Source organism: Bombus terrestris, chromosome 4, assembly GCF_910591885.1.
Source record: "Bombus terrestris chromosome 4, iyBomTerr1.2, whole genome shotgun sequence".
NCBI classification, from domain to species: Eukaryota; Metazoa; Arthropoda; class Insecta; order Hymenoptera; family Apidae; genus Bombus; species Bombus terrestris.
In genome coordinates, this window is record NC_063272.1 from 10,252,517 (window position 1) to 10,264,541 (window position 12,025).

Genomic DNA, 12,025 nt, shown 5'->3' on the forward strand with positions numbered 1-12,025 from the left:
AAAAAAAAAAAAAAAAAAAAAAAGAACTAGAAAACGTTCGACGAACCCCCGGAATTGTATATTAGAAGTAGGCATATATTATTCGAAAGAAGAAAAGAAAAGGTAATAATAATATTAATAATAATAATATTAATATTAATAATGATTATAAAACTACATTATATGTGTAATCCATAAAAAAAGAAATAAGGTCAAGTGCTTTCTTAATTTCTGTGCCTTTTTAATAACCGTATATAGTTTTTTCTTCTGCATGAATTAAATACGCCATTCTACGTAACATTTTATAGAGAGCACAGTTCCTTTTTATTTCTCGTTTGTTCTTAAGTTTCTACGTTCATTCAAATAAAGAAGAGGAAGAGAGAAAAGACCGCTTTTGCACACGGATGCATAAATACCTACCCATATTTAAAATAGAGAAGATTGCAATTTTACTAATCATATTGTAGTAATCCATTATACATTCAGATAATCTTTAATCGTTCGATTTACCAACATACATAAACGGTTAGGATTTACGTGGATCCTATTTATCACTGTATCACTTACGGTCCTCTTAAAGCAGAGACACAACATAACTCTGTCGGAATAACCAATAATCATTCATTTTTTTTATAGTCGTTCACTACCTGCTTCTTCCTTGTTTCACGATAACGCATAAGGAATTGTATTTATTATTTCACGGTAAGACTCTCGTGCACACGATTTTTCTTACGCTCGAAATAAAAAATAAAAAAAAAAGAGAGAGAGAAGAAATGATGTTTCTTCATCGTTTTGGTGTGAGTAAAAAATTGTTTGTATTGCATCGTATTCTCGTCTCATAAGTAGCCTTTTTGTACTCTGGCATTAATTAATAAAATTTTGTAAGCAACAATTGTTATCTCATTTATTATTATTTTTTATCTCCCCTTTCCCAACGTGGAACTAATACCATGAGGTAGCGTTCCAAGTAATTTTATTATAAAATACACAGTAATATCAAATAGTAATGGCAATCTATAACAAAGCATAATAAATATATAGAATGTAAAAAAATATGTAATATCGTAGCGGAACTGAAATTACAAACTGAACATGTTAGTAATTATTCGATATCAATTGGTTTAGTTTCACATTGCAGCGATTAGATCCCTTATGGCTGTTCCGTTCGCCTTACATAGACTGGTGAAGAGATGTTTATAATTTGTCTCTTGTTCGAGTTTCTTTGAGATCTCATGCGCTCTGTTTGTAATTACAGATGGGACGCCAGCTAATCGAGCAGCGTTAAAACCATATGATTTCGGACAAGCTCCCTCGCTAAGTTTGTACAAAAATGTTACTGTTTCCTGAGACACTTCATCCTGTTCCTCATTTTCTACCATACATGCCTATGAAAAGTAAAATAATAATGCTAAAAATACCTCAAAAAAGTTAAGTAACAAATAAACAAAATTTTGAAAAATGCACGATTTATATTTACCATATGGGCCAATGTAATTTCCTTTGTGTTCTTATAATCTTCTACCAAAGAATGATAATGTGTCGAAAATAGAGTACGGCAATTCAATTTTGTAAGTGCATTCACAACTGAAGCGGCTATTGCCGTGCCGTCATACGTCGACGTACCACGACCTATTGATAGTAAAATATTAAATTTACTAATATGTTAATTATATTACAATTTTAATTAAACGTAAATAATTTTTACCCAATTCATCAAGCAACACTAGCGAGTATGGCGTAGCGTGCTGTAATATCGCAGAAGTTTCGCTCAACTCTACCAAGAACGTACTCTGGCCAGCTAGAATATCATCATTTGCGCCGAGCCTTGTGAAAATACGATCCACTAATGTCAAACAGCAGGAACTTGCAGGGACGTAACTTCCCTATGAGAAATACAAAAATTAATGTTTCGTTCATAGCTCAACATGTTATATGTTACTAAAACGTACAATTTGCGTCATTATAGTAAGAAGGGCGACCTGACGCATCAATGTTGATTTACCACCCATATTCGGTCCAGTAAGAATCATAAAAGAAGCAGAATTTTCAGTTCCTAGTAAAGTGTTATTTGGTATAAATGTATCGGAGATAATACATGGATGCCATCCGTCTCGAATATCGATAAATACCTACCAAAAGTATAATCTTTTTAGCAATTTTCGACATATTTAAATATGTGAAACAGTGAATTATATTAATATTATAATAGCGAATTACAAATTACCCTTTTATCTGTACCATCGTTAACTTCTGGTATACACATATCTCCGCTGAGAGCATATTCCGCCAAAGAGATAAGAACATCCAAGACAGACAACTTATAAACCGCCATATTCCACATATCATACTTCTCGCTAAATTTTGCAAATATTCTTCTGTTTAAATCCTTTAGTACTTTATCTCTGTGTTCTTCGGCGTTTATTTGTCGACTCAAAAGTTCCTGTAAAAATATTTTAGTGTCTTCTTTTATTACTTTTTTGAACGTATTGTATCATTCTAGAGAAAGATGAAACCTTAGTCTCGGCAGTGTAATAGCGTTTGTATCCTTTTCTTTGTGATTGAAGCTCATACCCGGCACCAATTTTCTTTATTTGAGAATCTGGAATCTCGATTTGATAACGTTTCTTATCCGATCCATGAAACGCGACTTTCACGCCGAAGTGCTTTTTTTGCTTTTCAAGGTACTGTTGGGCATCTGCCTTTACATCATCCAATTCTATTAAAACAGAGTCGTACTCACTATCGACTCCTCTCTTTGGAACAACACAGCCTACTTTTTTGGCTTCTTCGTGATCGAATGCGGTCTAAAATATACATATATTATTATATATTTATATATCATTTAATAACTATCATTAAGTAGAATCGATATTAATTACCTTAAAATAATCTAATGATTCTCTTAATGAAGGAAACTCGCCATCCGGCTCTATTTTAGTACATCGACTTACTATAGTACTCTTGAAATCTAAAAAGTAGGTGATATATTTTTCAATCCCACTGCGGTAATTTTAAATTGTAATTATAGATAACTCAATTACCTTCGAACAAAGCAACAATTTTTAGAACATTCTCGAACGCATTCAAAGTAACAATAAAATCTGCAATCTTTTTCTTTGAATACGTTTGACCCTCGAACATAATCGCTCTGCCATCTGGATGATTATTCATTTTCGCCGCATTTCCTTGTGCATGGATCCTAAAATTATCATGAAATTTTGTGTTTAAATATATTTTTTTATGAATGATCTTTCTAACTTCCAATAATAATTCGAACTCACTTGCTTAATAATCTTTCAAGATCAGGGAGTCCTGCTAATATACTACGAGCATTTTGCATCACCTCTGTATTATCCATTAATTCTTGTATAGCTTGTTGACGTTCGATTATAACGTTTTTGCGACAGGATGGTCTGCAAATCCATTCTCGCAATAACCTATAATTAAGTATATTTGATTTAAAAAATTATATAAAATGTTTATATTTATTTTAAATATACCTCTTCCCGAATGCAGTACAGCAACGATCCAGTGTTTTCATGAGAGAACCTTCGCCGAATATTCTCAAATTATTAATCGTAATAGCATCTAGAACCTAATAATTATATACATTAAATTAATTGTTTACTTTCATATGTGCAATTAAATAATGAAATTCATAGTCACCATATTATTCGCAAAGTTTGAAGCCACAGATTTCTCATTTGAAAAATCTGGCGGAGTATATGTTTTAAAACGTCCTTGCGCCAATAATTGCTGTTCAAGCAGATATTCTTTGAGTAAGTATACACATCCACCTAAGGCATGCACCGCTAACTCTTTATCATCAGCAGAAGTTAAACCTAAAGTATCATCTAAAAAAACAAAAATTGGAACGTCAATAGGAACCAAACTTCCATTAAGAAGATGTATTAGAAATATTTACTTTGATTAAGATATGGTTGTAAACCTGCAGGCCATTGAAACTGAGAGTCTGAATTTTTGAAGTATTCTCCTTCATGAAGATTCTGCAAGTTAGACAAGAAAAGAACTTACAAACAAAATCAGATCTTAACATTTTTGAACATTTAGTACCATTATACTTACTTTTAACGTAGTCGAAGATGACCAAAATTGAGATTCGCGTAAAAGTGGTTCTTTAATACACGCTGCTAAAGTGTTGTTTAAGATTTTTAGGGTCTTTTGAGACAAATTACCTCGTTCATAAACCACCTAAACATATAATCAACTCAATTATCTAATTTTCTTTTTTAATTACGATTTTAAAACAACTTACATGAACCGGCGGATAATGAGCGAGTAAAGTTAGTATTCTAGAATTACATCGATCGTCTTCGAATTGACCGAGATAGAAGTCTCCTATTGTAGTATCTAAGAAACACACTCCATAATGAGATTTGTTTGAACCAGATGGACATTTTTCAACTAATGATAACAAATAATTGGAATTTGCCGTAGATGCTTCTACATCCTGTGGAGTGTATACTCTTGTACCTTTACTGCTTATTTGACAAATTTCTCGTTTAACTACTTTGTCGAACTTTGTTGGCCTAGTCACTTTTCAATAAATAAAGCAATAAATAAAATTGAATTGTGATTAATAATTTTAAAATACATGCAATATGCTTTTGGAATTATACTTTTGCTACAACGTTGCGCCATCATGTCTGGATTTTCTGTTTGTTCTACCCTAGCCACTTTGTAGCCTCTTTCTATGAGACTTGCTGAGAAACGACCATATCCAATTTCTGGAAATCCTGAATGCGCAAATTCTCCCTGTAATTAATCAAGTTCATTCTAGCAATTTATTCTAGTGTTTTTAAAATACATATAAAGTAATACAAGTGACTTACTCTCATGTATGTAAGATTAATTTCATTGACACTAATTACAGCATCCATATGATACAATTCATAAAACTTTCCTACTTTAAAGAAAAGAACGCAATCGAAATGTTTGCTTTTTAATTCCCACCATTGTCTCATGGCCTGAATAAAATCGTATAATGTAAGGTGCATCAAATAATACTTGTATTAAGAAAATTTAAATTTCTATCTTACTGGAGTTTGTTGATTCAAGAAATCCTGAGGAACATAAAGAGTTTTAGGATCATAATCTGGATCGCTTGGTGGTTTTCTACGAATATCTCGTATTTTATTTGGTTGAAGGAAATCATACTTTAAATGTGGCCAAGATTCTGTAACACTGTCCGAACCTTTGGTTTGATTTTGTTGCTGTGGTTTTGATTCTTTTTTAGCCTAAGTGAATTTTAATTGATTAAGTAATATATATATATCTATTTAATAAAAAGAAAAATTTATAACTATGACCTTACATCTTTGGTATTTTTCATTGTACTTATTTCCCGTTTTCCTCTAGGAGCTTTAGCCAATTTTATTTTCTTCTGAAATTTAATTTACATTGATCGATTAGTATGCAAATCTTTTTACTTGTAATTACTCTTTTACCTCTGGAGATTCCTCTTCACTTGGTGTTAGTGGCTCACTTTCACTAACTTCTTCAGATACTGAATCAGAATCTTCTGATTCATCTTCTGGATCTATATGAAAATGAAATCAAATATATTTTTTTCTTCTAAAACAAATAAGAGATTATGACACAATTGCAACAAAAACACAAACCAGGCTTAAATTCATCACCAGAATCTTCTCCAGACTCTTCATCAGGGATAATCAATCTTCGCCTTTTTGGCTGTACCGGTTCCTTTTCTTCCTTTTCCTCTTCTTCATCATCATCATCTTTAGAGACATTTTTTTTATCTTTGACATCTATATTTTCTTTCCCTTTGCTTGGAATCTTTGCTATATATATATCATAAATAATATGTTACATCACTTATGTAATATTTATTCGATAATTTACAATACACATTATTGTATCAGCATTATTGTATTAGCTAACAACATTATTGTATCAGCTAAGGTGAGAAACTTTTATAAACTATTATATTGAATAGATTTTTCGTAAATATTATGAATTCTTTTCTGTGAAATGTTCTATTTTAATTTTATGTTTAATGTTACGATGCAATAACACATGCGGCTCAAAATTACATAAAATATGTTTTTCATCGCATGTTCTATTGCTTTCATTCTATTCTATTGCTATAATAAATTAATTATTTACAAGTAAGCTATTTTCGTTATACACCTTTGTTCCATTGTTCTCTTGGTCTTTTCGGCGTACTAGGTTTTTCATCAGGCTTCTTATTATTCGATTGTTTAGGAGTTTTAGGAGTTTTAGGCGAAATAAAATAATTGTACAATGTATTCACTTTAGACATAATGATATAACAATTATAATCGTATTAAAAATCTCTAATAATTCCTCTTTTACACCTGAATATTTACTGTTCTTGCAGGTGGAAGGATCAAAATCCCGGCAAAACTTACGTTTTCTAAAAATCATTGAAGTATTACTCTGCGTTCTTAAATATTACTGAATCTATTCATTTATCTATAGAAAAATTATTATTTTATTTGTTATTCTAATAGCTCTTCTTAGGTAATAATATTTGAATGTACATTTATTGATGATAATTATAATGGAATTTAAATGTTAAATACTCTGCTCTAGTTAAAAATTTAATTTTGATTTCACTAGGGAATTTAGCTGTGGAAATTTTTTACCTGCCATATGCAGTCATTCATTCCTCATAGAGGCAATTGTACTTTAAGAAAACAATAATGGCGTATTCAGTGAATATCTCTGTAGAAGCACCAATCGAGAATCAAATTCAAGAAATTACTTACGATGGCCAAGAAATCTACCAAGCGTACGTAGTTTGTCTTTCTACGCTTACTAAAATTGAACAAAAAGTTGGTTATCGATAGAAATAGTAGTAAATAAATTTGTTATATGTTCACCTAACCTCAATTAAAATAACATTTTATTTATGTTTTGTAACATAAAGTATTATAAAGTAATTAATTATAATAATCTATCATTTTTCTAGACCCCTTACATTGTCTGAAAATTTGGCAAAAATCGCGCAAAAAATTGACTTTAGCAAAACCAATGGTGAAGATGTTAAAAAGGAAACTGAGGGTGGGGAAAAGAGTGAAGAAGATACGAAAGATTCAGCTTCTTTTCAGTCATCTTTATGGCCATGGGATAGCGTTAGAAATAAACTAAGGTAATACATTATTGAATATTTTTTTAACATGACTCTATCAATGTAAAAGACTATGATAATTTTATTTGCAGAAATGCATTGACAGAAGTATGTGTGTTAGCTGATGTTCTTGCAATAGCAAAAGAGAAGCATTATATGGTTCTTGATCCTGTGCCTCAAGAGCTACCAGAAGCAAAGACTATGTATCAATTATATGCTAGAAAAAAAGCATTGGCTGGAGCTGCGTCTGTCATTATGATGGGCGCTGACAGATTAAAAAACTGCCAGAATGAACTAGCGAGAAATAGATCAACCCCAGATTTTCATATTGAATTACTGAGATTGAGACAAAATTGGCGTTTGAAAAAAGTTTCTAATTCGATAATTGGTGATCTTAGTTATAGAACAGGTTCATAGTTATCTTTTATATATTTAAATGTCTAATTTAAGAATTAATTTTATCGCATTCAGTAATATGAATTTTGTAGCTGGATCTAAATTCCCTCAGACTGGAATGTTTGAAGTTACTAAGGCAGAAGAGGAAGAGAAGAGTAGTACGAGTCCTCCTGCATCTCCAAGTCCTGGTAATAACGTACTAGGTCAAACCCATCCTCCAAATTCTAAGGCTTCTGCTCTGAGAGTTACTATTCCTAGTGAATTACAGGGTGTTGCTTACATAGAGGTATTATGTCAAAAAGGTAAGTGTATGTATGTATAATATACATTTATTAGTACGTTTATGTACAACATATAACATCAATGTTGAATTATTATTTTTGTTTATAGACCAAGAAGATTTATGTAGTGCAAATATTAGTTTACTTAATAACAGTGCACATAGCTCCAATGCAGACATGCACTGGCAGCAAAAACTAGAAGCTGCACAAAATGTTCTTTTTTGCAAAGAATTGTTCAGTCAATTAGCAAGAGAAGCGGTACATTTACGTGCGCCTATACCTCACATGGTTGTCGGCAATCAAATAATGGCAACAGTAAATACTTTTTTGCTCTTAATTGATATGTATGATACATATTTATTTATAATATACTATACAAAATTACAAAATTTTAGGTGTTGCCTGGGATTCAGTTAATCATAGGACTTTGTCATAGTACGGGGAATGACAAAAAACCAGCCGCTCCTCCTCCTCATAAAACCGATCATGACCATGTGTTAGAACACTCTTTGCATCAGCTATTACGTGAAGTTCATCACAAAAATACGCATCATCCATTTCCACATCCTTCTTCTGGACCTCTCGGGCCCAGTAAAAGGAGATGTTTAGCTGGTCCAACAGCTGCGGACAGATATGAGCTTTTAGAAATGACAAAAAGTCAAACTCTTTTAGAACAAATTATTCAACAAGCTCAACATTATTTCATGCGATTACGTACTGAGTATGTCTTAGATACAATAGCAAAGGAAGTAAAAGATCCTTTGATTGTTTCTCATTGGAATGCGTTAAATTCTCCCACCCAATCTTGTGTAAAAATTAATATTTTAACACATGGATACGACACAGTATGTCGAACGTCGCTTGTTGTTCATATAGGAGAGAAGTCCTTGAAATGCGTTTGCCGAGATGGTAGAGTAATGCATATGAGTTATGAACCTCAAGAATTACGGGACCTAATATTTTGTCAGGTATAATCACATTTTTTTTCTATTCTCTTAATCTTTATCGAATATGTGTGTAATTATTTAGTATATTATTACAGATCTATCAGCATCAAATAACAGCAGTACAAGCATTAGCAAAATGTATGGGATGGCAGTTTTTAGCCAATAGTTCACACCTTGGTTTAGGAGCAGTTGAACCTCTAGGAAACGCTAGCAGTTGTATTTTAGCTTCACCAATAGGCGATAGGTATTTATTAATTTTGTTTTAGTAGAAGGCTATGTATATATGAATGTGTTACATCTAAAATAATCATTGGGATTTTAGGATGATAGCTGTTAGGTGTGAACCGCAAACGGGAGTACAAGTTGCGATAGCTCATTCTCCTCGGAAGGACTTCTTTCCTGGACAATTAGTGAGAGAAAGAAAGTGGGAAAATTTAGGTGGTTCTTTTAAAGAAGTTCGGTGGGATAAAATGGAAGGGAAAAATTTTTTAAACAAAATGGAATTACTTATGGCTTCCTTAACAAGCTCCTAGACGCTATCAATGACTGATTAGGAATTTAATTGTTCCACAGAATGAAAAAACGTGACCACGCATACAGATTTTATTTTTCCTTTGATATACTCTCTACACCTTTTAATTGTATAATTGAATTATAGATAAATTTTTCGAGTGATATCTTGCGACTGTGATTCACTCTATTTTCCAAATTTATCTTTTTTCAATAAAAAAACCGATTAGAACACTCATGCTTTTTAAAGTCGAATTCGTTGTTTTCCCTTTCTTGTCCTAAACGAACTGAGATATTTCATCCTGTGGTATTTGTTATTGAGAACAAGGATTATAATTAAATGTACCTTTAGTTGTACAAAAATGGTTTTTATTTGAATGACATATGAAATGTAATATGAATCGAGTAATAAACCATGAAATGGTAAGTGAAACACAATGCCAAATATACAGATGTATATTGAACACCTAAATTACAATTATTAATGGATCTTATATACATACAAAAACTACTGAACAATTCCTTACGTATTATCGTCATTTGTATAACCTGTTTTGAATAGTTTTATTTTTTGATATAAGGCAGGGATTGATGCATAAATTTACTCTTTCCGTTTGATAGAACATGTACATACATTATATATGTATACATTCTTACATATGTACATCCATACTTATTTTAGACTTTGCTTTTTTTTTGCAATACAAACAAAATATCGTACATTTCAATATAATTCGATTTTAGATCGAAACATCGTCGCGTCTTGGTTATACAATTGTTTCGATGGGTTAAGGGACGGACTAGCAGTTTGACCAAGGAATTCTGTGCTAGAACGTATTACCATTTAAGTTTTTTGCGAAAAAATATTACATTTGAAAGATAAATAATACTGGTACACTTAACAGATGTCCATTTTGGTTAAGTGTAAAAGTTCAAGTAAGGTCTAACATGTATTGGATCTGTACGAATATATTCCTAATCATTATAGGCTTGTTTAGTAATACCAAAGATATGGTTTGTTAATTTAACATCATATCTTTTTACACACAGTGTATATCAGAGCAATGAATAATCTCCTTGCAGTCAAATGGCTAAGGAAAAAAAATTTCATCATTCTGTGATGTTCATTCGGGTCAAACACAACTACTTGTATTTTAACTTTCTTATAAAAGTTTTCTCTTTTACTGTCTTGAAAAACACTGAACTATACTTTGGGGTCTGCCACCAGCAACTTTGAACGCAAGTGCAGTTGTTATAATCAAAACAACATAAGCGGATAAAGTGGTAGCTACGTAAGCTTGATATACATTTAATAGGGTCATACATGACACAAATAAGTGTGAGCCAACAACCCAAATAACTTGACCCCAATTTTTTCTGTCGAGAGCAGAGAAAAATACAACGCCCCAAAATGTATGTAATAAGATAAAGCAAAGAGTTGTGGCTGCTGATATTATAAAAAAGTACTCTGTGCCTTGTCGAAGTCCCATTGTTCCAGGTCCAACAGCATCTGCCAGGACATTGACTAGTGCAAAAACACCACTCATAAAACCAAAACCTAAACCACATACATATGCAAACACGTGTCTGCTATCTGCTACATGTGTTGTTGTTACTTTATCTAGCCCTCTTTCGGCTTTCCTTAGTACCCAGTATAAGAGATACCTGTACAAAAATAAAAAAAAAAATCAACTTTTAAATAATTCAAGCGAAAGTAAAATATAAAAAATATTGTGTTTTAAAGAGAAAGTAAATTTGATATTTCACCTGAATGCTTCTTGGAATAGTACAGAAAATACAAGTCCAAATGCGAGGTGATTTTGTAGTGGCACCACAGCATACCAAAGCACCGATGACAACAATAAAGAAATTAACCAAAAGAAGGCACTGGCTATTAGTATGATGATTCTAATAGGTTCAGCTGCGACAGTAAATGTAAACATAGCCAACGGTGGACCGAAAGCCAAAAAGGCACAACCAAAAAAATCCATAACTGTCATTTTTGCGGCGAATAGTGCCAAATCACTTTTGATGTTTTCAGTATTACACTGATCTGGTCTTTTCGAAATGCTAAATATTCATAACCTTATGTAGCCTTCGCGCGGCCCGGCTAGTACTTCTTGAAGGGCACATTTATTCCCTCTGCTGATTGTAGAAATATATCAAATATGATAATAATGGAATCGGACACAAATGAATCACGATAATGATGAAATCACTTGGCACACCAGAGATGAATAGAGAATAAGAAAATCGCCGATAAGCATTGGTGACATTCAGCCAAATATACGCTCCACGAATTACCGCCTCTAATGGTCAAACAGTCGAACTATACCCACATCTTTTTCCTGGTGTTTTTGGTGGGAGAAAGGTGTGTATATACAGTAAAAGGGGAAATGTGTGTTTGTATCAGGCTGTACGAAAAGCAGGTGATTCGAAAACGAGCGGCATTTTGATCGCAACTTTCATATAAAATAGCTTTAACTCCATTAGTCGAACAATGGAATCAAATTACTGTAAAATTTCACAATTATATAAATTATTATGCAGAAAATTATGAAATTATAAGATTGCACAATTATTCTAAACTTGCGAATTGAATTGCATAAAACGGTCTTATTTTGCAAATGAACAAAGCGTTTAATCATTTAAAATCTTTCAAACATCCACAATTCTCAAATCATTTCCAATTCTCATAAATTTAAGGGATAAGTTATAATGTAAAAAATGATGGAAAAGTTCGAGAAAATTGGTAACTATTGTAAAGTATTTGTAAA

At 32.1% G+C, this 12,025-nt stretch overlaps 3 protein-coding genes across 3 annotated transcripts; 1 reads left to right on the forward strand and 2 right to left on the reverse strand.

Moving 5' to 3' along the window:
- Positions 1–2: 2 nt before the first annotated feature.
- On the reverse strand, positions 3–6,410 carry LOC100647842 (probable DNA mismatch repair protein Msh6). The gene is made up of 21 exons (XM_003395001.4): positions 6,151–6,410; positions 5,622–5,801; positions 5,448–5,539; positions 5,315–5,383; positions 5,040–5,237; positions 4,833–4,967; positions 4,620–4,755; positions 4,256–4,536; positions 4,066–4,191; positions 3,905–3,986; positions 3,646–3,833; positions 3,480–3,574; positions 3,261–3,416; positions 3,021–3,178; positions 2,859–2,947; positions 2,493–2,783; positions 2,204–2,419; positions 1,929–2,108; positions 1,685–1,862; positions 1,457–1,608; positions 3–1,364 (listed from the first exon to the last, which is right to left on the reverse strand). Exons 1-21 carry the CDS (start codon positions 6,281–6,283, stop codon positions 1,107–1,109), a joined length of 3,393 nt encoding a protein of 1,130 aa, XP_003395049.2. The 5' UTR covers positions 6,284–6,410; the 3' UTR covers positions 3–1,106.
- Positions 6,411–6,638: 228 nt separating this feature from the next.
- On the forward strand, positions 6,639–9,486 carry LOC100648626 (mediator of RNA polymerase II transcription subunit 17). The gene is made up of 8 exons (XM_012308094.3): positions 6,639–6,775; positions 6,956–7,135; positions 7,207–7,523; positions 7,603–7,812; positions 7,901–8,106; positions 8,187–8,759; positions 8,834–8,982; positions 9,061–9,486. Exons 1-8 carry the CDS (start codon positions 6,687–6,689, stop codon positions 9,269–9,271), a joined length of 1,935 nt encoding a protein of 644 aa, XP_012163484.3. The 5' UTR covers positions 6,639–6,686; the 3' UTR covers positions 9,272–9,486.
- A 202-nt stretch (positions 9,487–9,688) lies between these two features.
- Positions 9,689–11,563, reverse strand: LOC100648972 (gamma-secretase subunit Aph-1). The gene is made up of 2 exons (XM_003395012.4): positions 11,016–11,563; positions 9,689–10,913 (listed from the first exon to the last, which is right to left on the reverse strand). Exons 1-2 carry the CDS (start codon positions 11,246–11,248, stop codon positions 10,430–10,432), a joined length of 717 nt encoding a protein of 238 aa, XP_003395060.1. The 5' UTR covers positions 11,249–11,563; the 3' UTR covers positions 9,689–10,429.
- Between the last annotated feature and the right edge of the window lie 462 nt (positions 11,564–12,025).

Bases quoted from the DNA above. Each gene is read 5' to 3' on its own strand.
- LOC100647842 (XM_003395001.4), bottom strand. From the start codon at position 6,283: ATGTCTAAAGTGAATACATTGTACAATTATTTTATTTCGCCTAAAACT. The intron at 4,756-4,832 runs GTAAGTCACTTG...GATTAATTACAG, and splicing joins TTAATCTTACATACATGAGA to GGAGAATTTGCGCATTCAGG. The intron at 1,863-1,928 runs GTACGTTTTAGT...TATTTCTCATAG, and splicing joins TTACTATAATGACGCAAATT to GGAAGTTACGTCCCTGCAAG.
- LOC100648626 (XM_012308094.3), top strand. From the start codon at position 6,687: ATGGCGTATTCAGTGAATATCTCTGTAGAAGCACCAATCGAGAATCAA. The intron at 6,776-6,955 runs GTACGTAGTTTG...TCATTTTTCTAG, and splicing joins GGCCAAGAAATCTACCAAGC to ACCCCTTACATTGTCTGAAA. The intron at 7,813-7,900 runs GTAAGTGTATGT...TTTTGTTTATAG, and splicing joins AGAGGTATTATGTCAAAAAG to ACCAAGAAGATTTATGTAGT.
- LOC100648972 (XM_003395012.4), bottom strand. From the start codon at position 11,248: ATGACAGTTATGGATTTTTTTGGTTGTGCCTTTTTGGCTTTCGGTCCA. The intron at 10,914-11,015 runs GTGAAATATCAA...ATTTTTGTACAG, and splicing joins CTATTCCAAGAAGCATTCAG to GTATCTCTTATACTGGGTAC.